Raw genomic sequence first — 24,152 nt, forward strand, 5'->3', positions numbered from 1 at the left:
TCTGCACCTGCCACAGGTGTTCTGCAGATGGCCAATGCGCTTCCTTTTTATAGGAAATGGGATTAGCTGACTCCCCAAAGGGGATGCTTTGTTCACAATAAAACAGAGCAGCGGAATAAATTATGGCTGTCTTTGCATTAACTTTCAACCAATACTGCTGTCCAAAGTCGATCAACATTGAGTTTAAGTGACTATAAAATGCACGGTGCGAAAAGGGACCATATATGCATTTGCTTTCTAAAAGCATATAATGCCTTCATGGGAGTCTGTCAGCATGCCTGTTTTGTTGTTTTGATGAAACCATGCAAAGGGGTTGTTCAGAGCCTTTGTGGCTTTAGTGCCGGTGAATTTAATTCACCACCAGCACTGCCTATTGTGTCTGTGAGTTTACTGTCTAATAATAAAATGCCTCCATACTTCAGTCAGGTAGAAAAGGGATAACGTATTTTTTGGAATATTGTAAATGTAGAAAAGCAGACCCTTATTATATTGCTCACTTCTTTATAGAGTCATAGAATTGTAGAGTTGGAAGGGAGCACGATGGCTATCTAGCCCAACCCCTGCCAATACAGGAATCTTTCGCCTAATGTAGGACTCGAACCCAGGACCCTGAGATTAAGAGTTTCATGCTCTAATGACTGAGCTATTTATGATTACTAGAATGCCATGGAATGGGACAATTTATCAAGGGGAAAGGGGCATATAATTATTCTTCTCTTTTCAGATTTAAGGTTGCAGCCCAATGCACTGTTTTATGGGGAGATGTCTCCGTGAACTCAGGGGAATTTGCCAAACAAACAAGACTCAGAGTCTTCTACTTGTTTCTCTTGAAAGTAGCCATTGGTGTGAGGTAGAGGGATGCTCCAAGCTTAATCAAATTAACAGTACTGGGGTATGGGGGAAGACAGGTAGAGTGGTGCCTCAGGTTAAGAACTTAATTCGTTCTGGAGCTCCTGAAATCGTTCCTAACCTGAGGTACCAGTTAAGCTAATGGGGCCTCCCGCTGCCCCCGCACAATTTCTATTCTCATCCTGAAGCAAAATTCTTAACCTGAGGTACTATTTCTGTGTTAGCGGAGTCTGTAACCTGAAGCGTCTGTAACCCGAGGTAGCACTGTACCTGAATTATGCCTGTCTCCCCCTCTCCACTCCCAGCAGGTCCAGTTGCAGGATATGTGTGTGTGTGTGTGTGTGTGTGTGTGTGTGTGTGTGATTTCAATCAAGAAATGTATGGAAGACAAGGCTGGACACCCACCCACCCCAGTGCTGCTGCTCAAATAACTGCTTTAAAGGAGAAAGAAAAATGAAGCCCTTTGGAGATCTGAAATATCTCCTTTATCACCATAGTGCCTACATATATGAAAATATGTCCCCCTCCTAGAATGCATGAAACTGGCTCTTAACACAAGACCCCAACCCCCCTGCTCATCTCCAGAGTCCTGGTGTTCTTGGGTCTGTTGGGGAAACAGTCATGTCTTTTTTTGCAACTGACTCAACCCACAAGTTACAATCATGCATTCTCCAACAGTTTACAAAACTGCTGGTGGGCCTGTCATAGTAACAGAAGACCCTCCTTCCCAAGATACACCTCTCCCCCCCCCCAATAAATTCCAGAGCACTCCCAGAAGCCTATGAACCTCAAGATTCTGGAATGCAGCTGCCCAGTCCTTGGGGTCTGCTGGGAGAGCTAATTGTCAACAGCCCCCTTCCCCAACCTGGTGTTCTGTATGGGAATTGGGCAAATGACCACGAATGTTCAAAAACTACTAAAAGCAGCAAGCCAAAATGTTGGAAATGAAGTAATAAGGACTGCTTGGCACACTGTTGGCACGCAGTTGTCCTGCATAATATAAGGGTGGTAAAAAACCATATTCAATACAAGAAGAAAGAAATTGGTCATGACCTACTCCAAGAATCTGACTGAAAAGCAAGGCATAGAGTGGGTTGACTGCCCCATTGAAGCCTGCTCCAAGGGATCCAATCAGCATGTAGGGCCATTCAGGAGCATTGTATTTCAGAATTCTGGTAACATTAGCAGGCTTCACTTCTTCCACTTTTACAGCCGTTGGCTCCTAAAAGAGAAAAGGGGCAAATATGTTGATATTCTACTTTCCGTGCTGCCCAGTAGAAACTTTGAGGAAGGGTTATACAGCGAGCTTTTCAACAGGACCAGAGAAAGGAAACAAAATGGATGTTTTTATCAAATAATGACCTTCTTAAATGGACTGCCATCTTCTTCATACTGCCCGGTGCTATAGATATGCTCCGAATGGTTTTGGGCAACTGACATTGGGTGGTCCGGTACTATATTTGACAACTGAGATCTGGAACGCTGTCGAAGGGAAGCTCTATGAAAGAATAAAGAGAAAAGGCGAAGTCTTAGGAACAGCAGTTTGAGGAGTTTGCATCTAGCGTTATTACTTAGCATGATCATAGTTTACTGAAATACAATACCTATATCCTGAGATTTAAGCTTGACATGTTTGCTCAGAAGTAAGTCCCACTGAGTTCAAAGGGAAATATTTCCAAATAAGGGCTCCCCCAGACAACCTGTTCACAGTATTAAGCCTTCATTCTGATTTGTTTGCACAAAACTTAAAATGGAAGTTATATGATGTCAGTTCTATGATGCCTGTTTTTTATTTAGCTGATTTGTTCTGATTTGCTTGCAGGGAGGTTAAATGAAATGGAGCGTTCAACCTGATTTTGGGGGGCATAGGTTATACATCTTTCAATCAATCAAATCAATCAATTATTATTAATTAACAAGCCTTCTGCTCCTGTCCCTTTGCCAGTTCAAAGAATACCCATTCTCAATGGTGGGCTGATTCTCATTAAAAAAAATAAAACTGCCAGGTCAAACTCCAAAAGGAACTGGTTGCTGCCTGTCATATGTTTATGGGTGGTACATCCTGTTTCCTTACCTGAAGCAAAACAGGAATGTGCTGTTACAAGGCTGCATTGTGTTGTGTTTTGTCTCCCACTGAAAGGCTTACCTCAAGCTGTCCCGATAACTTCCCCTGACGAAAGACTGCGTTTTCTCAAGATTTGGTTCGGCTGCTGTAAAACAAAGCCAGAGAAGCCCATCAGAAAGTGAGATCATCGATTCCATTTTTATTACTTATATTTTGGTATGCGTTTACAGTGTATAAAGCAAACCCGTTACAAGGCTGAAAGTTTTTGCTTCATGGTGGTTTGCTAAATATTCAACCTGATGCACAGCAATACCCTTTAGTTCATAAAAATGTGAGCTTAACTTAGAGTACACTTCTTTGGCAGAGAGGCTTTCAAGGACCCTGGATGTGCTCCTTTAGCAGCCCATCAGTCGTCCACCCATGCTGCTATGATCCCATGTTGAGCTGTATGGCAATCACTGGGTTTGCAAAAGGAAGCTATGAAGAACAATGCTCTTTGCGTGTACAAAGCACAGACCACTAGCACATAAAAGGTCTTGAGCAGCTGCCACACTAAGAATAGAAGCGAGCAGTCATAGGAGCCAACTCCTAGGGGTCAAGGTCCCTTTGGCCCCCCCAATAAACTATTTGAAGGGCTGCCCCCCCCCCAGGTTGACAGGCATTGCCAGTCAAATGGTGTGAATGCATTGTGTCTTGTGATCTATTATGTGGGGTGGGGCTTACCTGCCCTCCCCCCAATATTTTATTCGAGTTGGCACACCTGCGAGCAGAAAAGCTACATGTTTTTGTTGTGGTGTACCACTTCAAGCGGGATGGGGGTGGCGCTGTGGGTTAAACCACAGAGCCTAGGGCTTGCCAATCAGAAGGTGGGTGGTTCAAATCTCCGCGATGGGGTGAGCTCCCGTTGCTCAGTTCCTGCTCCTGCCAACCTAGCAGTTTGAAAGCACGTCAAAGTGCAAGTAGATAAATAGGTACTGCTCTGGCGGGAAGATAAACGGCATTTCTGTGCGCTGCTCTGGTTTGCCAGAAGCGGCTTAGTCATGCTGGCCACATGACCCGGAAGCTCCCTCGGCCAATAAAGTGAGATGAGCGTCGCAACCCCAGAGTCGGCCACGACTGGACCTAATGGTCAGGGGTCCCTTTACCTTTACCACTACCACTTCAAGCTACAAGGGGCAGCTTGCATATTCGAATATTCCCTCACCTCAAATTATCACTGCGAATACACAGCTAGAATGTCAGGATATGAAAGCTAAATTATAACCATTTTATCCTGATGTACTGGTTTTACAGATACAGATATGTTTCATTCTGAGCAGAATTCAAGCATGCAGTCTCCCCTCCTACACTCTGAAATGGTGAATCCCAGCACAAATTGCACTCTGTCCTTAGTTTATTCTCACAAATGCAGGGGGCAACGGTTCAAGGCTGCTATAACTTTTCTTCTTCACTGGCGATTAAAAAACACAGCGGGAATGGAAGCAGTCCTGAGACTTAACAATTTAACAAGATGTCAAATTGTTTTTATATACAACAACTGCGGCAAGAGTACTGTTAGCCCAGAAATGGAAACAAGAAGAAATTCCGACGAAAGAAGAATGGCAGATGAAATTAATGGACTATGCAGAATTGGATAAAATGACAGGAAGGATTCGAAACCCGCGGGACCAGAAATTTACAGTAGATTGGAAGAAGTATATGAATTATTTGAAGAGCAACTGTAATCAACAAATTACGCTAGCAGGACTACAAGAAGTTTTGCAAGGAGAAAGATACGAAGTGTTACAAAGTAGAAAAAGATAGAGATATTGGTTATGAGTTTGAAATGTAATAGGAAAGATAAGAAATGCATACTAAGAGATTAGATTGGGAAATTTTCAGACAGGATTGATGGAAGTCAAAAAAAATTGAATAAGATGTAAAAGTATGTTTAATTACTGTTGAAAATGGTATGTTAAAAAACATATATATATATAGCAGCCCTGAGACTATGTAGGCCCTGTGCCTTATATTTCCAAACAATGTATTCCAGAGTAGTAAGAAGATGCTTTCAGTTAGAAGAACGCCAAGATGTCTGAGGTTATATCAGCTCTGCATGCTCCAACAACTCTTTCAGAAATCTGAAGCATTCTTAAAAATGGACTGCAGCACAGCAAGAAGGCTTGTTCAGTTTGTGTCAGCAAAGAATGCTGGTTGAGGGGTCATCAAAGTGTGACCCTAGTAAAGCAGAGTATTCGGTTTGTCTTCCTCCCATGGACCATGGCTCAGTAGCAGAGCACAGGCTGTGAATGCATAAGAATTTGAACTCCAGATTTGAATCCAGATTTGAACTCCAGCATCTCCAGTTAAGAGGATCACAGGTAGCCATAATGGGAAAGAGAGAGAGGTGCATCAGTGATCCAGAGATAGATGCACAAGTAATCTAACTTTGGAATAAGGCACAGCTTGTTTTGTACTTATGTGTAGGACTGATTTTTCATGGGACCATAGGGAAATAGTTGTGTTAGTAAAGAAAAGGAAATTAATTCCTTGAGTTAGTAAACTTTGACCTCGTTTTCAGAAACGCAGAATAAGTTACTTGCTTTGCATCGACGTGTCAGTGAGTGCCTTGTCCCCTTGGCTTTGCAAAGTTACCAGTGTGAAATAAACCCCTTTCCGTTCCATCAGCTCCTCGTGTTTCCCCCTTTCCACTGCTCTTCCATGTTCAAAGCCAATTATGACATCAGCAGTTCTGATTGAGGACAAGCGGTGAGCAATGGAGATGGACGTGCGCCCAACGCGAGCCTAAAGCAATGGGGGGGAAAATACTGGTGAAGCAAACAGATGAGTGAAACAGGTAGGCTTTGCTCTCTTTGCTTTTGTGTGTGTGGTCGGTCACGGAGCATGGAATGAAGCCTAAGTGGTGTAAGGACATGCAAAGAGCTCTATTGGATCATGGAAACCGCATGCATGTTTGTTGGTTAATGGGTGGGTGTGAGGTTCTACGCTGTAGAACCTCGCATCCGCTCTACTGATTTTCTTATGGAATCATGCAGCAAGTTCCAGAGCGCACATAGTGGGTCCCCAGCCTTGCTCCTAAAGGCTTCTCCGTTCATTCAAGAACACCCAGAGAACACCAATTGTGTATTGGAGCAAATGCAAAGCTCTGAATAGCACTGTTGTCGTTGTTGCTAACTGGATTTTAGCCTGCCCTTATTCTTTCTCTTCCCCACTCTGATCTCATCCTCACAACAGAGATTGTGACTGCCTGAATGTGGGGGTTGAATATCGGATTCCCACTCCGACTCTGGCACTATAACCATTATGTCCCATTAGGACTCCTAACCACACCTCACCATAATTTTGTATCTTGTAAACTTATTATAAAAAGAAAGTTGTGGAGGGGAGAAGAGACTAATCTCTACCATTAAGGAGATTATACTTAAGAGGGTGTGTGTGTTTTTAAAAGTTTCCTATCTGCCCACTCATTAAATATGCCAAACCTTATGAAGGGCCTCTTGCACTGTAGCTTCGCTTTTGTTGTCCAGTGCTGATGTAGCCATGTCCAGTAGCAGGATTTTGGGGTTTCGAACCAAAGCACGAGCAATAGCAATCCGCTGCTTCTGGCCTCCACTCATCTGACCACCACCTTCTCCAACTAGGGTGTCGAATTGCTAAAACAGTGGGGTAGGAATATGAAACCAGTGACAAAGGTCTTTATCTCGATCCTATTCAATGGTGAGAGCTGCACCCATCCTCTGTCTGTGCTCCCAGTGCCGGTGTGAGCTCATGTATCTCTCTAGTCTAGCAGGAAACCCCCAAGTGCTCCCAAAGCAGGTATCACCCACACATTTCTTTGTTAAGGAAATAAAGCAAGCTTCTATTCCTCTCTGCATGAAATAGAACCATGAAAAGAAGTCTGATCCACCTAACCAGGTGCTATCTATCTTTCTTGAGTGTCCTGGATCTCAGACAATAAATTTCAGCTGGCTTTCTAGCTAAGGTCTTTTTGGTGGAGTTTACACAATCAAAGCATGTGCTCTGCCATGGAGATATGGCTAGGTTCCCTCAAAATTGTCAAAATAAGTTTGAGAATGACATGTGTTGTACACCCTAACCCACCCAAAAAATATCAAGGCACCTGAAGAAGCAAGTCTCTTATATGTATCTTTGAAGAGAAGAACACCTGGCCATAATGGCCAACTAGGTACCTATGGAAGCCCACAACCAATACCTGCATGCAACAGCACTCCTCCACCCCCCAACTTGTGCTTTCCAGCAACTTTGAACGTGGAGGTAGAACACAGCCATTGAAAGTCCTAATCCTCCTTCTACTAGCAGTCAACTTACTGAGAACAACCATGTGCATTTAAACATCACTTTATGGTCTCTTCATTACCCAGGAAAGGGAAAGGAAATACCAATAATGGTTTTAATTCAACAGTGGATTGTCTGCTGAGAAGCAATTTACCCGAGAAACTCCTAGTGGGTGCATGAGTGGCTCAGGCACACACCTTGGAATTGCAGCCAATAAATACTGGCATCACCTAAAAAATCTACTTTTTCTCTCTCTCCTTTGAAGGAAGGAACCACAAGTAAACTTCAGAATATAGTGGCCACTGTAGAAGACGGCAAGTGTCCATATTGTCTTGAACACTGCGGATAGACCTACACAGTAATTAATAGTCCACCACCAGCCATGTATAAGAACCCACCAAGGTGTGATAAACGTTCTGTTCTCAATGCCTGCAAGAGGCTGCAAAAACAGACAAACACTTCCGGAAGACCACAATGCGTGGCTGGTGAGCTGTGCATAAGTTTGTAGATCACAAGCTAGATAGGCATGCAATCACATCAGGCTTTTGAATATTGTAAACTGAAGCTTGTCTTACCCCAGGCAGATCCATGATAAAGTCGTAGGCATTGGCTTGTTTGGTTGCTCTGATGATGTCTTCCATAGTGGCATCTTCCCGACCATAGCGAATGTTCTCTGCAATGGTGGTAGCAAACAGGACTGGTTCCTGCTCAACTATGCCAATCAAAGAACGCAGCCACTGAATATTAAGCGAGCGAATATCATGTCCATCTAGAGTAATCTACACAACAACAAGTTGTTTGCAGGATAAATAGTCATAATACACTTGTTCAGTCACTCAGTATTTGATATTGGAATAGACGTTACACTAGGAATAGATGAATCTGTCAATTTTGGTTTCTCCCAGTTTTCATATTCCCACACTACTATGTGATTTTTTTAACAAAAAAAGTACCCATGAAAGTTCTTTAGCATGAAATGTGTGCATTAATGCACACATTTCTGAAATGCAATTTCCCTAATACAATGCAGTTTTATATGCTACATTTGCTAATCAATGCCTTTAAGCACTTTGTACCCTATTCTATGAGGGTGGCAGGTGGCGCTGTAGCCAAACCACTGAGCCTCTTGGGCTTGCCAATCGGAAGGTTGGCAGTTCAAATCCCCACGACGGAGTGAGCTCCCACTGCTCTGTCTCAGCTCCTGCCAACCTACCAGTTTGAAAGTACGCCAGTGCAAGTAGATAAATAGATTCCACTGTGGCGGGAAGGTAAGTGGTGTTTCCATGTGCTCTGGCTTCTATCACAGTGTTCCGTTGCACCAGAAGCGGCTTAGTCATACTGGCTACATGACCTGGAAGGCTGTCTGTGGAGCACCGCAACCACATAGTTGCCTTTGACTGGACTTAACCATACAGGGGTCCTTTTCCTTTTTACCTTACCCTATTCTATGTACATGCTACTTTGCTGGAGAACTGCACTGCAAAATTCAGAAAACTGTGAATTTCAAAGGCTGGCTGGATTTCACTTCATATATTGATTCAGAAAGCTCATATTAAGTATGTTCACCTTTAAATGCAAACTGAATCTAATTTTCCCCCTATCCCTGCTCTATACCAGGGGTCAGCAACCTTTTCAGCTGTGGGTGGGCCATGTGGTGGGCCGGACTATATTTTTTTTTTGGGGGGGGGGGATGAACAAATTCCTATGCCCCACAAATAACCCAGAGATGCATTTTAAATAAAAGGACACATTCTACTCATGTAAAAACACGCTGATTCCTGGACCATCCACAGGCCGGATTGAGAAGGTGATTGGGCCGCATCCTGCCCATGGGACTTAGGTTGCCTACCCCTGCTTTATACGCCCAGTGGGAATGAATCATGTCCCAGGATTTTTTAAATGGAAGTTATGTAGTTGTTTTACAGGATTTTTAATAAGGTTGTGCGGAAGGAAGAAAATGAAAGTGACCACTCTCTTACAAAGAAGTTAGGTAAAGCTCTCACCATTCCTTCACTAGGGTCATAAAATCGCTGGATGAGCTGTATTGTGGTGCTCTTTCCAGCTCCACTGGGTCCAACAAAAGCGGTTGTTTCCCCTGCCTTGATAACCATGTTGAGATTTTCTAAAATCTGGAAATAAAAATGAAAAAGATCACATGTTTAAAAAGTGTTTTCCCTGATGTTCAAAGCAGTACCTGGAAGCAGCTATAATGGTTAGCCAGAAAAGTGAAGCTCTTACCTTTACGTCAGGCCTGGATGGGTAGTAGAAAGTCACATTATGGAATTCAATTTCACCGCGGACTTTATCCAGCTTGTAGCCATCTTCTGACATACAGTCAATAACAGGTTTCTGGGGCAGAGTTAATCGGTTATATTACTTCCCTTGTAGAAAAGCTGCTTTCTCTCTCTTTTTTGCACTGGGTAGAATCCAAACATAAGGAAGACCCTTGTAAGAGGGTCTTAAGGAGTTGCTCCAGCTCCTGGCCAGAGCCTGGAGTTGGCTGGGGATGGAGCCACCCATTTCAGATTACCAATGGGATGCCTGCCACTTGGGTAGCCCCCACACTGCCTCCCTAGATGCTGGTCAACTCCCATGGCACTCCCCAACAGGCGAATTGGGATGGTGAATTGGACTTCAGATGAGAAGTCTAAGGATGTTAACGGATCCTGGCCCTAAGACATGCCAACTCTGCTCACTTTGGTGCAGTCTGTAAAGTTTTGGCCTGTTTTCATCCACCCCCAAGTTCCGTGCTGTCCACCTTTCACCTGGTCTTTCAGTCAAGGGGCACAATGTGCCTGCTCTGCAAAGAGACCACATGCCCAGACCATGCATGGGAAATCACTTTGGCTTTCCTGGGAGTCAATCCCATTGAACTCAGACTTGCATCTGGGTAGCCATGCACAGGATTGCACTGCTAAAGTTATTCTCCAAAAAGTGCAAGGCATTATACACATTTTCCTACGACCCATTTTCCTACAACCCACACACATCAAAGCTGTTAAGTAAGCATTATTTTCCGCTATGCGAGGGCTAAAAGCAGAAGAGCACAGCTGGCTGCCATGGATGTAACTTATTTGCACCCAATGGGATTACAAAGGGTTAGATTTGCTGGCTATTCCATTCTCTCCTTTCCCTGAAGCTTTGGTAACACTATATGTATTAATGCCCTTATCTGAGCCTTTGGCTTCACTTCATTCCTTATAAATCAAGGGAGACCATAGTGGCTTAATTCCTGAAACCACTTTGCGGAGCTGAGTGTCTTGGCGATCAGGCCGCTTATAGAGTTGACTCCTAATAGATAAATATTGGAGCTTGCTGATACTTTGAATATTCATAAGCAATCATTTAGAACTGCCACTTGGACGAATGCGCTCTTTGTCAGATGCACAGGCATGGTGCTGGTTTGCTTTAATCTGCAATCAATTTTTCCCTTAATCACCATAATATTTCTCATCTGCGCTGTTGGCAGAAGCCCTGAAGCTGATGCAAGGCTCATTTATTTCACCTTCCAACACAGGCTGGTGGTGCTGAACCAGTTGAGCTACTCACTTTATCTATCGTCTCAAAGATATTTGTTGCAGCTCCTCGGCCGGTGGCAAAGGCTTCCAGGCAGGGAGAAGCTTGGCCAAGACTTAAGGCAGCTACCAGAACTCCAAAAAAAACCTGAAAAGAAAGAAAAGGGGGTGGGGGAAAACAATTATGTTTTCTGGGTGGTTTTAAAAATTGCATTGGAGCAGAAATTAAATTATAATTAGAAGGAATCATTCTGGAAGGAAGAAAAATGTTTTCGCCCTGTGTGATATATTAAATATCTATAAAGATATTTATAGATCTAAAGGCAGGAATGCAATTTAAAATGGCATTATTGTTTTCTTTTCTCAACTAAGGGAAACATTTCAAATTTTCAGATGAGTAGAGGGAGGTTCCAAAGAAGGTTAAAGGATGCTCTGAAATATATTTTATATGCTAATAGTGAATTCGTTGTCTGAGCGGCAATCCTTGAGTAGTCAAAATGACATCATTTGTGCATAGGAGGAAGGTCTCAGCCAGCTGGAGGAGGAGAGGAGGAAATGACCCCAAGGGACACCCACACCCACACCCACAAATACCAGCCCAGTGAATATGCTTGGTAAGTGTAGAATGCTGACTGGCTGTAAGGAGGTGTGACAGAAAAATGTGTGGGATGGTGGCAAAAGAAGAGGAGAATTCTGCACAAAGGCTAGCTGGAACCCTGAACAGAATACCTCCTACTAGGTATGCTGCAGCTTTACACTACAGGTCCCACCTGTTAAGGTTACACTGAAAAGTTTACAAAGCACCCACTTTGTTTTTCAAAGCAATGAGGTGGCTGGAAGTGCAAGTGCTTTGAGGGGGGGGGGGAAACGGGGGAAACCACTGAAAGCCTTACCTGTATAAGTGTGCCAGGTGAGTACTCCTCATCTTCAAGAACAAGTTTTGAGCCGTACCAAAATGCTAGCGCATAACTCAGGAAAATGATGCACCAGATGTAACCAGTGAAAAATCCCATTATTATTCCCTTTCTAATTCCCCAGTTTTGGGCAAACACTAGGTTTTTGTCATATCTGTGGAAAGAACAAAAGGAAACTTTAAGAAGTGCATTTGAGAAAAATAAAATACAGCAAAGGGGCTAAGTAAGGGCAATGTTTGGGGTTGAAGGAAACTGTTGCAAAAGCGGAATGTTTGCATGCTGCAATGCCTGTAGCTCAGTGGCAGAGTGCACACTTTGCATGTGCAAGGTGCTCATTTCGGTCCCCAACCTCTCCAGGTCAGACTAGGAGAGACTCGCACGTGAAACCCCAAAGATCTTCTGCCATTCAGTGTAGGCAATGCTGAACAATTTGGACCAATGGTCTGATTCATAATAAGGGGTGGGTAGTGCAAGGGGGGGACGCGGGTGGCGCTGTGGGTAAAATCTCAGTGCCTAGGACTTGCCAATCATATGGTCGGCGGTTCGAATCCCCCCGGCGGGGTGAGCTCCCGTCTTTCGGTCCCAGCTCCTGCCTACCTAGCAGTTTGAAAGCACCCCTAAGTGCAAGTAGATAAATAGGTACCGCTTTATAGCGGGAAGGTAAACGGCGTTTCCGTGTGCTGCGTGGGTGCTGGCTCGCCAGAGCAGCTTCGTCACACTGGCCACGTGACCCGGAAGTGTCTCCAGACAGCACTGGCCCCCGGCCTCTTAAGTGAGATGGGCGCACAACCCTAGAGTCAGACACGACTGGCCCGTATGGGCAGGGGTACCTTTACCTTTAGTGCAAGGGGGAAGAGTCTATCTTCTACTTTTTGGATAAGGGGTGCTGAACACCTTCCCCTTCCTGCACCTTATTTCCTCCCCATGTCATATTGAAATACAGGCATTCTCCACACCTACGCATGATTGACTGGTGTGTCACTGCATATACACACAGCGCTGGGAAATAGATAGGTGATAGATAGATAGATGATAGATAGATAGATGATAGATAGATAGATAGATAGATAGATAGATAGATAGATAGATGATAGATAGATGATAGATAGATAGATAGATAGATAGATAGATAGATAGATAGATAGATGATAGATAGATAGATACGATACGATAGGTTCAACCCTGGAAATAGTGGAAGCGAGCTGGAGAGTCCCTGTGGCTTGCAAGGAGACCCTCTCCAGAGCCTGAAGAGAACGTCGGTGAGGGTGGAGGAAGTCCCAAAGAGACCTGAGGCACAGCGGGGCTTTGTTTAGGCTGCTCAGCTTCCCCACCTAACAGCTGGTGTGCAGGGTAGCGCAGCAGCAGCCACTTTTTAGCATGTCCTTCAGCTGGTCCCAGAGCTTCAACTCTAGTTGGAGATAGAGTTGTGTGGAGAGAGAGGGAGGGAGGGAGGGAGGGAGAGAGAGAAAGAGAGAGAGAGAGAGAGAGAGAGAGAGAGAGAGCAGGGGAGCAGGAGAGAAACGGGAGTTTAGAGGCTTTTTAGAGGATACTCACCACTTACGCAATTTTCGCTTATGTGTGCAGGGGCCTGGAACATAACCCCCATGTAAGCCTGTACTAGAAAGTTTGGGGGAAAGTGTACTGTATGGGATGATTGACTGGGTAGATCTAAGCTACAGCAAAGGAGAGGATTCATCTTCCTGCACATGTTATGCTCTTAAAAATCATAGGCTTTGTTGCTTTTAAATTTCTTCAGGTCTGTGAGTCAGTCATGATATACGGACCAACCTTGCAACTTCTTTTCTTTCCCCTCCAAAAGCAGCCACTGTTCTGATGGATGAGAGCACTTCATCGGCCACAGCGCCAGCTTTTGCATAAGCTTTTAATTCTCGACCTGTCAGCTTTGCCACAGCCTAAACCAATCAGTAAGAAGATTCATTTAGGCAGTGAAGGTTTTTCTCCTTTGGATTGTACAAGCTCCTTGCTGTCACACTGGGTTATCTACATTTACAAATGACACATTTATGTAGCAAATTCATTCTTCTTTTTCTTTTTCCTTTTCGCTCACTTCACCTACCCATAGTCATGTGCTAAATAGCTTATGTGATAGATCAGGTTGGCTTATCTAGTGCATTATATAGGTGCATTTTAGGCAGCATCACCATATTCCACTGTGCTCTAGAATCAGCTATATAAAATATTGATGTTGCATATGCCATCATACAGCTGTTACACAGCACACCTAATATTTATATTACAAAGATTTTGTCAGCCTTCCAGCTTCACAGAGGATTTCTCTGTGAATGTTTAGACGAGGTTGACAGGGAGTTTGTTAAATGCCTGCCTTCCACAGAGTCAGCTTTCAGAGGGCTGGACGTGCTTGCTTGTGCAGCCAAACCAAGGAATAGTTGGCACAACAAAAATTACCTAATGAAGCATTCCCCAACTGGATGCCCCCCAGATGTTGCTGGAATACAACTCCAAACAACCCTGGCAATGCTGGTTTGGGACTGATGGGAGATGTAGTAACATCTGTAGTCCAATAACTCCAGCTGTAATCCAGTAACATCTGCAGAACACCAGGTTTGAGAAAGGTTGATCGAAGGTATTGTGGCTTCCATTACTGCATGCACATCCCTCTGAAGTCAATGGCAAAAATCCAGTTGGGTTTACTGAGGCTCTCAGTTTGGTTATAGGAAAGACAGACAACATTGCTGAACAACAGTGAAAAATAGATATTGGGCAGATTTTTAAAAACCCTTAGTAGGTGGTTTGACAGAGTTCTGTGGAGTAGTAGTTGTTTTTAAACAGCCAGCGACTTTAAAATCTTGCCATAGTTCTCCATGACTACAAAGCAGCCATAATTAGATACAAATGGCATTGTTCCTTACCAGACCAATCATGGCAGCTCCAACCCCAAGTAGTGGACTGACTGAGATAATAACCAAGGTCAGCTTCCAGCCTCTGACAAATCCTAACATGAATCCACAAATAAAGGTGGTGAACCGCTGGATAAAGACTGCTACTTGATCAGCAATAGCATCATTTATTTTATTTACGTCACTGTGGAGAACAAAAAAAGTTGAAGCAGCAGTTGCATATGACCCTCATTGCAATCCCAAATATTCATTCAATTTGTTTCTACATTGGAGAAATATCGATGAGAGCCATTTATCTCATTTGCTTTTATCTCTTTGTTCCTTTGTTCAGACATTTGGGAACTGAGGTCTGAAGTAAACAAGCCTTTCCTTTTAGATTCCAGGCAGGCTGTAGGTTCTTGGGTTTCTGGGACAGGTATTTGGCCTATGAACCACCCCACTCTTGGACTCTAGGTAAAGGTACCCCTGCCCGTACGGGCCAGTCGTGTCCGACTCTGGGGTTGCGTGCTCATCTCGCTTAAGAGGCCGGGAGCCAGCGCTGTCCGAAGACACTTCCGGGTCACGTGGCCAGCGTGACGAAGCTGCTCTGGCGAGCCAGCACCAGCGCAGCACACGGAAACGCCATTTACCTTCCCACTATAAAGCGGTACCTATTTATCTACTTGCACTTAGGAGTGCTTTCGAACTGCTAGGTGGGCAGAAGCTGGGACCGAAAGACGGGAGCTCACCCTGTCGCAGGGATTTGAACCGCCGACCATACGATCGGCAAGTCCTAGGCACTGAGGTTTTACCCACAGCGCCACCTGCGCCCCCTAACTCTTGGACTCTACTTGCCAACAAACCTGTGCTTGTGTTTCTCCTCCTCACCCCAGTTCTCCTTGTAAGCTTGGAGACTGGCTGTGCAATGCGTCAGCCATGGAAAAGGAGGGTGAATGAGCATTGGCAGAGTCACTTAACAACAAAAGGAGATGCTCACCAAGCATTGCCAGCTTGTGAAAAAATGGCAGGCCAGTTGATGGTGCAAACAGGGCTGCCTTCCAGATGTTTTGGACTGCAACTGCACTGGCTGAGGATGATGCAGTCCAAAGCACGTCGAAGGTACCAGGTTAGGGAAGACCTTAGATGTTTTTGCTGGGGAAATGTCTACATGACACACCTGCCTTGCTATCTGTGTGTTTCCACCCTCTCCCTGTGAGGCTCATGGCTGCTTCCTCCCACCTGCTTCTGCATCTCTGCTTAAGTGCCTATGGTGGCCTTTTCGACCTCTGAACACACATGCAAAGAAATGGTTTCCTAATGGTAGGAAGTTTCAAGCAGAGATAATAGTTTCATCTTCTACCCTTTTAATACCTGTTGTTTTCAGCAGCTGCTAAAGATGGACAAATCCATCAGTTTTGGTTTTTTTAGTTTCTCATTTTTTCTGGTCTTTCTCATCAGTTTGTGATTATTATTTTTTTAATGTCCTCACAGAAGTGCATCAGTGTTTCCTTATTATTATTTCATTAAATTTATGTACCTCAAAGTGGTTTCGGTGTGAACATGCATTTTTGTATGTAATTTTGTCTAAGGCACACAATTTTTTGCAAGCAGTATTCCCTTATGTAATGCATTTTGTGTATGTGATTTTCACTAATACGTGCATTTTTAATGTACACTTTTCCCCAATATATGCATTTTTCTACACATTTTTAATTGAAGAACTGCATCACAAATGTGAATTCGGAAAGCCAGCTCTGTTTTCAACTAGTTTATTGTTCTAAGAAGTGCAGATTCAAGCCAATTTTCTCTCCCATTGCTAGCAAAATCCAGTGGAATATTAGCTCTGCTTTGGAGTCAGACCCCAGTCTGGTACAAGTAATACTGTAGATATTATTCTTCACTCACATAACCTCGCACAGACTACTCATTAGAATGCAGCATCTTAAAAACATGCTGACCTCATCCACCAATGGATGTCTGAGATTACTCACTCAGAAATACGTGTACTGAGTTCCCCCACTGATGTACAATCAAACCAGCCTATATCCATCCTCATTATTTTCCTGAAATAGGCTTTTCTGATCTTCTGTGTCTGTCGAGCGGCTGAGATTACCCATAAGCTGATCTGTAGGGGGTAGGGAAGAATGAGCGATAAGGAAGAGTCACAGTTAAAAGGGGGAGGGGGTGATCATCTAGCAACTACGAAAACAAGGTGCAAATATTGACAGCACAGCCAGCTAAATGGAAAAAAAAATCTAATTTTGGGTTTATTTGGCATTGATTATTTGTTATAAAAACCCTGCACATGCTTTATAAGTTGATTCCGGCATCTACAGATATATGCTACAATGGCTGGCAGGAGCCATTAACACAGTTACATTAGTGGGAATTGCCTGGCTTTAACCAGGAACAGAATGTATACCGTACTTTTCCGTTTTTTTTATTTAAAAATTATGCTAAAAACTAGGTGTCGTCTTATACATGGATAGTGCATAGGGTGGACATTTGATTGGTTGCTGCCACGGCTGTCAGCAGCTATTGGGCGTGTTATTGGTTGCTGTGTCAATGGCTGGTGTTGAGTGACTGAAGCTGCGGTAATTTGGCAGGAGATTGGCAGCTTCTGCCGGCGAGGGGACATTTGAGAGGCAGATTTTTTGGACGCATCCGGGTGAGCGATTTTCTGCAATCCCCTGCAACAACCCTACGTAATTCCCCCCAAAAAACTCAACAACTCTGTGCCATCTCCCCCAATTTTCTTAAATTTGAGTCCCCCAAAATAGGGGGCGTCATACATGGGGGCATCTTATACACAGAAAAGTACAGTACATAACAGGGTGCTTTTATGTGCTTGGGAACAGTCGTCAGGTCGTAACATGTACTGCTTTAATAAATTTCTACCTCCACAGAACCCTTTCCACGTCATATTGTAAGCCACATAGTGTTCTTGAGGAGCAAATTCACTGCTGCTGTCTGAGATAGCTGGGCCTTCCCATCAGGATTTAGAATACACCCTAGAATACTCCAACCTTGTACATCGTAGCTGCATTTTATAAGGCATGGTGAAATGTGGTGAGCAAACCTACCATTACTGATCTTGACATTGAGGAGCTAACTGTATAAAAACCAAACCACTTCTGTTAACTCTTATGATTAAAGGTCAAATAAACACTTGGTCCCTTTGTGTGCATTCTACATGACATGAAGCATGGGAACAAATCTCAGGCTTACAAACATACTCCAGTAGGCCTACTAAACACATGGACATGTATATAACTGGATGTGGATCGTCACCATGAGACAGCAGCATAAAAATTGCCTCACAATGCCCATCGCTGAAGGATTCCAGTCAACAAATGTCCACAGGAAGTTGGGAGGGATGAATGGGAACACAAGGCAGGGCCTTCTGGGTGGTTGCACTCCAAACTGGAGTTTAGCTGCCTTTTTGTTGTTTTTCAGGTGAGTGTCACCGACATTAAGCCATTTTCTATTGTGGAAAACAATATGAGGAAGTAAATAATAATACAGTGGTACCTCAGGTTAAGTACTTAATTTGTTCCGGAGGTCCGTACTTAACTTCTTAACCTGAAGCACCACTTTAGCTAATGGGGCCTTCTGCTGCTGCTGCCGCGCCGCTGGAGCCCGATTTCTGTTCTCATCCTGAAGCAAGTTCTTAACCTGAAGCACTATTTCTGGGTTAGTGGAGTCTGTAACCTGAAGTGTATGTAACCTGAGGTACCACTGTACTGACCTGGAAGTATGCCAGCACAAGCACTGCACAGCCTATTCCCCCATAGTAACTTGCAAAATAACTCATTTCCGTTTCAATGTCCAGCAACCTGAAAGATAAAGAAAGAATTAAAGAAGATATATGACCTTGGTAAAGCGTGTTCTCCATAGCAGAGAGCACGTGTTGCGGTTGGGGAAACAGGCCACCCTGCAGTGACTAGGCAAATTTGGTGAGGAACCCAAGCCTTTAAGTGGTTAACATTGGGTTGCTGGGGAGTTTTGATTGTTGCCAATTTGGAGGAGGGGTCAGAGTCTTTAAATACAGGGGCCAGACGTAGGACGTCCTCTTGGTCATTTTGCACCGGATCACCCGCCCTCCCTCCCTTTTATAGGGTGGTTTTTCATGATCGCTTGACCTTGCTATGCCTGTCATGGGGTCGTTCGCCTTGGTGCGGGGGCCTGGTAGGAATTTTGCCATCTGGCTGATTGGCTGGTGCCATTTGGTTTTTGCCTACTGCGTAGCAAATCGTCACAACTTGTAAGGTTGGCGGTTAGGCATTGGTTAAATTGGTGCTTGGAGGGGTAAGTGCCTATCCCTCCAAATGATGCGAAGGGAATTCTGTTAAAGGAATCCAGGGGCTTGCCATTCTTTTCATCCTTGTCCCCGGAGTCGGACTTGGGCCGTGCAAGCCCCACCGGAACATGAGGGTGAGAAGTGATGGACTGTTGCCCAGCTTCATTTTCTCACCCAATACTTGTTTCCCACATTGGCTTCTGCTGGAATCCGGAAGTCAGCTCTGTCCCTGGGGCAAGGACAGATAGTCATAACCAATACCTAAGCAACCACTCACATTTTTTGTATTTGAATAAAGTTGTGGCCAAAATTATGCCAAAAACCTTAAACAAAAAATCATGTGTGAAGTGTGAATTTTTTGGTGGGTGGCATTGTGGGACTCAACACGCAAATCAGTCCATCTTGAATCGATGTGCCTGCAGGCAAAATTAATATGAGAAATAATGTAACTTCATTAGCAGCTAGATGAACTTATTTCCATTGTTCTTTTCCCTCAGTTAATATTTGGGTATGAATTCAGAGAGGATAGAGAGGACAGAGTAAGGGATTATAGTGAAAACAAAAAACTGACTTTCCAAAATAATATGCACTGTAAGTAGCAGACAGTCTGACAAAATAGGTCCACCATATTCTCCATTAATATTAACAACAACAACATATCATTTATATGCCACACATCTGAATGGGTTGCCTCAGTCACTCTGGGTGGCTTCCAACAAATTATAAAACCTCAGCAAAACATCAAACATTAAAAGCATTAAATGCTAACATTGATGTGTAATTCAACAAGGGCAAAACAAAGAAGGAATATTAGTTATTGTTCAACATTTGCATAAACTGATCCAGTTTCAAACTATTTCCTTGTGGAAGACTAATGATGCAATCTATGCACATATACCTGGAAGCAAGTCCTATTCCATATAGTGGGACTTACTTCTATGTAAACATGCGTAAGAGTGCTGATTCTGAACCACTGCCAAAAAACAAACAAACAGTGCTTAGGTGGGACAAGTGAATCAACCTTAAGTTTAGCTCAATTATCTTTGGCCCTGAAATCCAAGTACTCAACCACTATTGACTTGTGGGTTGCAGCTGCAACTTTTGAAGCCAAAGCAGTGGCGTAGCGTGGGGGATGCAGGGGGGCCGGCCGCACCGGGCGCAACATCTGGGGGTTAGGGTTAGGGGGCGCAAATCCATGGGTTAGGGGATTAGGGATTGGGGGTGCAAATTACTTGCCTTGCCCCGGGTGCTGACAACCCACGCTACGCCACTGAGCCAAAGGACATTTACCTTTGTGTGATTTCCTGTTGAAATTGTGCACAATAGTTCTAAACGCCAAAAGTAAAGATATATCTTTCTTTTTCTTTTTCTTTACTTCTATAGAACCAGGACAGTACAAAGCAAATCTTAGAAAAATGACTGACGGATTTATATTTTTACACGTTCTAGTAAGAGCCAGCAGTTGACAAAGCTGGCTAGACTCAATGGTAGGGGAAGCATAAATTAAAATGAGCAATTATCAGCCAGGAAATGAACAAAGTAGCAACACCTCCAGCTTTGGAGAGGAGGTGACATTAGTCCAACTGCGATAGGACATGGTATGAGAATATTATTTAAAGAATGGAGTTTGCAAAACTACAAAGCCAATGCCCAGTGGTGTCATCACACGTATATGAAGGCAGGCTGGTAAACTGACCTGGAGTATCATTGGTTTGTCTTCTGTGCAAGAATGCAGCATATTTCAGACAATGTCATTTAATAACAGAGGAGATAAAATGCTTTGCTCATTTGTAAGGTCTATAAATATCGAAGTACTGAGATATTACTGTAAAGTTATGTCCAGCCTCTACCCATAGTCTACCTGATGAAACTAATGAACCCAAGTTAGTCATGTTCTTTAACTTCAGTGGGGCTACTCTGAGTAGTATTATCACCGGACACAATGCAAAATGTCTTGTCCACTTACCCACAACTCACTGGTGTATTGTTGTCGTTTTGGTGATAGGAACTGTTGATCCACACTATAGTGTTATTCACACATCCTTTGTTCGGGTCACTAAGCTCTTGCTTCTCGATATCATATTGAATAAATGTGTCTGTCATTACCCCAAAGACAATCAACATGGCTGGCTGGGCAGCTCCATGAAGAGCAGCACAGATGCCACCGAAAACCATCATCAGTTTCTCAGATGAAGAAGCAAATCTAAACTTTAAGTGGGGGGGGGGGGACAGACAAAGAGCATTCACACAAAAATTATGCATCACTCCTTTGTATATTCATGTTCCAATTGTTTTTTTACTAACAATGGCTGAAACCCAAGGCTTCACTGGCAGAATGGCTTTGATCCAGCAGAGGCGGCCACTAAAATAAACGGAAGTTGTTTTCTGATCCCACCTTCCTGCTACTGTCCCTTGAGAACTGAAAATCTGTTACAGAAGCTTGTAGGACCCTCTAGATAAGTGCGGAAGAAGGCACAAGGATTGCGTATGGAAGACAGATATCAGTGCAAATCACCTCCCTTCTTTTGCATTAATAGATGCTCTTCTGAGTCAAAAGCCACTCCATGAGTGGAACTATAGCACTGGATTTCACCCAGGTGGCGCTGTGGGTTAAACCACAGAGGCTAGGACTTGCTGATCAGAAGGTCAGCAGTTCGAATCCCTGTGACAGGGTGAGCTCTCATTGTTTGGTCCCAGCTCCTGCCCACCCAGCAGTTTGAAAGCACGTCGAGTGCAAGTAGATAAATAGGTACCGCTCTGGCGGGAAGGTAAACAGCGTTTCCGTGCGCTGCTCTGGTTCACCAGAAGCGGCTTAGTCATGCTGGCCACAAAACCCAGAAGGTGTACGCCGGCTCCCTCGGCCAATAAAGCAAGATGAGCGCCACAACCCCAGAGTCGGTCACGACTGGACCTAATGGTCAGGGGTCCCTTTACCTTTACCTTTAATGCTAAGCTCCAACATTCCTTCTTGGAGTAACAACATGACCACCTTCACAGTGAACATCAGGCTCCCCATAACAGTTTTGGAAAAACAAAATACAAAGCTGTCTCCATTTGTACTTGAATCTCAAAAGGGTAGTTGCGATCATGACGACCCTATAAGCTGGGAATCTGACCACCCTGATCTATAGAACCACAGCAGATATATGAAGTGGTGAAAAGCAACAATTTTATTACCAACTCAAAGAAGCCAACTCGAATTTCATTCTTCTCTGATGTCCTGTTTAAAAAAGACAGAAAGCAAAATGTGTTGTATTATTAAAGTTGTATTCTTTACCCCAGATATGCTAGGAATCAAATCCCTTTTGTTGGATTGCCTAGTGGAAGAACCTCTTCACAGTGCCAAAGAAGTCTATGTGTAAAGGCAGCTCCATCCTACCAGTAGCAGCCTCTTCTCCCCCCCATTGAATCAATCCAAGACAGTCAAGAATTCTCCAATATTTTCAAACACACACTGCACTCTTGAGAAGTCCAGTTTCACAGTATGTTCCCTAAGTGGTGTTTTACAGATGCTGGACTACAGGAGCATATCTCAAAAGCCCCCCTCATGTAATTGATATTGATTGGTGTTATAACAAAATATTTGCAAAAATAGCATATAAAAGTTTGCTGTAACGCCCTTTTCTGACTTCTGTGAAAGAATGTGCTTTGCTTGACAAATTAAAAAAGACTCTTGTTATTCTAGATCCAGCCACAACTGAACCCTATTTTACGCCCTATTTTAAAAGAAGAAGAGTAAGCATAGTACAGAAGGCAAGGTGGTTCTTGGAACAATGAGGCAGAGATGGGAGAGGCTGGCAGCTTAATCTGAGGGATAAATTTGTGCTGCCCGAAGGGTTACAAGCTGTGGTTTGTTATTGCTGTCATTGAACCACCCATATACTTGCACGACATCAATACTTGCATTGAAAACACAAACACACACACACACACACACACACACACACACACACACACACGAAGCTCTGGAGCCAAGTGAGGATTCCCAGGTAAGATCCTCCCTCTATTGTGTGGGCAGGTAATCCCTCCCCTACCTGCCCTGGTCTCCTTGGCAACTCTTCCCCCAGGTGGGATTGGACAACTGACTGAGGTAGGCGGAGACCTCCAGGTATCCCACCTGAGGGAAGGCAAAGCCAAGCCTATGCTGTTGGGGCCGCTCCAGATCTAGGGGCTGCACGCGTCCACGCAAAGGGCGCCCCCTGTTTTAAGTGGGGAGCGGTCATTCTGACAGAATTTACCACACATTATGCACCAATCTGTATTGCCCTGCCCAATGATGAAGTGAATCTTCTGCACTTGAGCAGAAATATTATATAGAAGCAGGGCTCCGAGCCCCCCCCCCTCCAAAATTCAGTTCTGGCCCCTCTCAGGTAGGCGCTATTGCCATTATAAGAGAACAAGGGAGGTGTTCATAGTGAGTTCCAGCACCTCTTTTTTTCTAGAAAAATAGCACTTGGTAGAAGGGAAGTGGAAAAGAATCTTATTGCCACCATCCATATGGATGATACAGATGATTAAAGTATTAAGTTGTTGTTGGTTACACACACACACACACACACACACACACACACACATCATGGTAAATGATTACCTGTCTTACACAGTGGCATGAAGTGGGTCTTGTGAGGTATGTGAGTGCATGGTGGGGTCTTTGTAAAGAAGTAAAGAGTTTCTAGAAATGGGTTCATGCTGGGTTATTACATTTCGGGACTGACGTGTTGCATTTCCTTATTACACAAGAGCCCCACAAGATCAGAGCAAAGGCCAGATCTAGTCCAGCACCCAGTTTCCAACAGATACATTTGGGGAGCCCACAAACAGGACACAAGGGGGCAATAACCCTCTCTCACACACAGTTCCTCCCCATCATGATCCTGGCCACAGTTTACAACCATTATGGCTAGCAGCCAGTTACTAGCCCTAGCCTCCGCGAATTATTTGTCTAATCCCATTTGAAAACTGTCTGAAGGATGGCTGTCAGCACATCTTGTCACAGAGATTTTACCTCCTTCACCACCCTCTGTCACTCCTGCAAAGTTTAGCAGAATGAATGAATGGGCCCGGCAATTATCCTGATAGAAGAGTAACCAGCTTAACTTACTTGTTCCCTTTTGTATTGTTCTTTGAAGAAGTTTCCTTTTTATTATGGAAATACCTGTGAAAGGCAAGGCAATATCCATGTGAGTACTCTTAAGGGGCCTATTCCCATGCACTTCCATTCAAATTTATTTTATCCATCAAAATGTATGTTATCATCTCGGGACATTGTTATGGCTTCAGTTGCAACAGGATCGTCATTTTGAAAAGAGGCATTTGAAATACAAGGAACTGGACCTTATTTTTAACAGACTTGAA

At 43.9% G+C, this 24,152-nt stretch overlaps 1 protein-coding gene and 1 long non-coding RNA gene across 4 annotated transcripts in view; one reads left to right on the forward strand and one right to left on the reverse strand.

The window, feature by feature from the left end:
- The window catches only part of ABCB11 (ATP binding cassette subfamily B member 11), a 47,272-nt gene that overhangs the window by 15,980 nt on the left and 7,140 nt on the right, over positions 1 to 24,152 (reverse strand). For all 3 annotated transcript variants that reach the window (XM_083704110.1, XM_083704111.1, XM_083704112.1), the window contains exons 4-20: positions 23,899 to 23,952; positions 21,975 to 22,017; positions 20,764 to 21,005; positions 18,246 to 18,333; positions 16,489 to 16,622; positions 14,531 to 14,702; positions 13,428 to 13,552; positions 11,619 to 11,793; positions 10,760 to 10,873; positions 9,449 to 9,559; positions 9,214 to 9,339; positions 7,786 to 7,989; positions 6,397 to 6,567; positions 5,497 to 5,698; positions 2,996 to 3,059; positions 2,212 to 2,347; positions 1,907 to 2,071 (exon numbers count right to left, since the gene is read on the reverse strand). In XM_083704110.1, coding sequence (XP_083560236.1) covers positions 1,907 to 2,071; positions 2,212 to 2,347; positions 2,996 to 3,059; positions 5,497 to 5,698; positions 6,397 to 6,567; positions 7,786 to 7,989; positions 9,214 to 9,339; positions 9,449 to 9,559; positions 10,760 to 10,873; positions 11,619 to 11,793; positions 13,428 to 13,552; positions 14,531 to 14,702; positions 16,489 to 16,622; positions 18,246 to 18,333; positions 20,764 to 21,005; positions 21,975 to 22,017; positions 23,899 to 23,952 — 2,326 coding nt within the window. The remainder of the gene's footprint in view (positions 1 to 1,906; positions 2,072 to 2,211; positions 2,348 to 2,995; positions 3,060 to 5,496; positions 5,699 to 6,396; positions 6,568 to 7,785; positions 7,990 to 9,213; positions 9,340 to 9,448; positions 9,560 to 10,759; positions 10,874 to 11,618; positions 11,794 to 13,427; positions 13,553 to 14,530; positions 14,703 to 16,488; positions 16,623 to 18,245; positions 18,334 to 20,763; positions 21,006 to 21,974; positions 22,018 to 23,898; positions 23,953 to 24,152) is intronic.
- On the forward strand, positions 17,923 to 22,425 carry LOC310833335. Its single transcript, XR_014558640.1, has 2 exons — positions 17,923 to 17,953; positions 22,080 to 22,425. It is a non-coding gene; the product is annotated as an uncharacterized lncRNA (long non-coding RNA).

The sequence above is a fragment of the Podarcis gaigeae genome (assembly GCF_964106915.1).
Source record: "Podarcis gaigeae genome assembly, chromosome: 1".
Classification (NCBI taxonomy): domain Eukaryota; kingdom Metazoa; phylum Chordata; class Lepidosauria; order Squamata; family Lacertidae; genus Podarcis; species Podarcis gaigeae.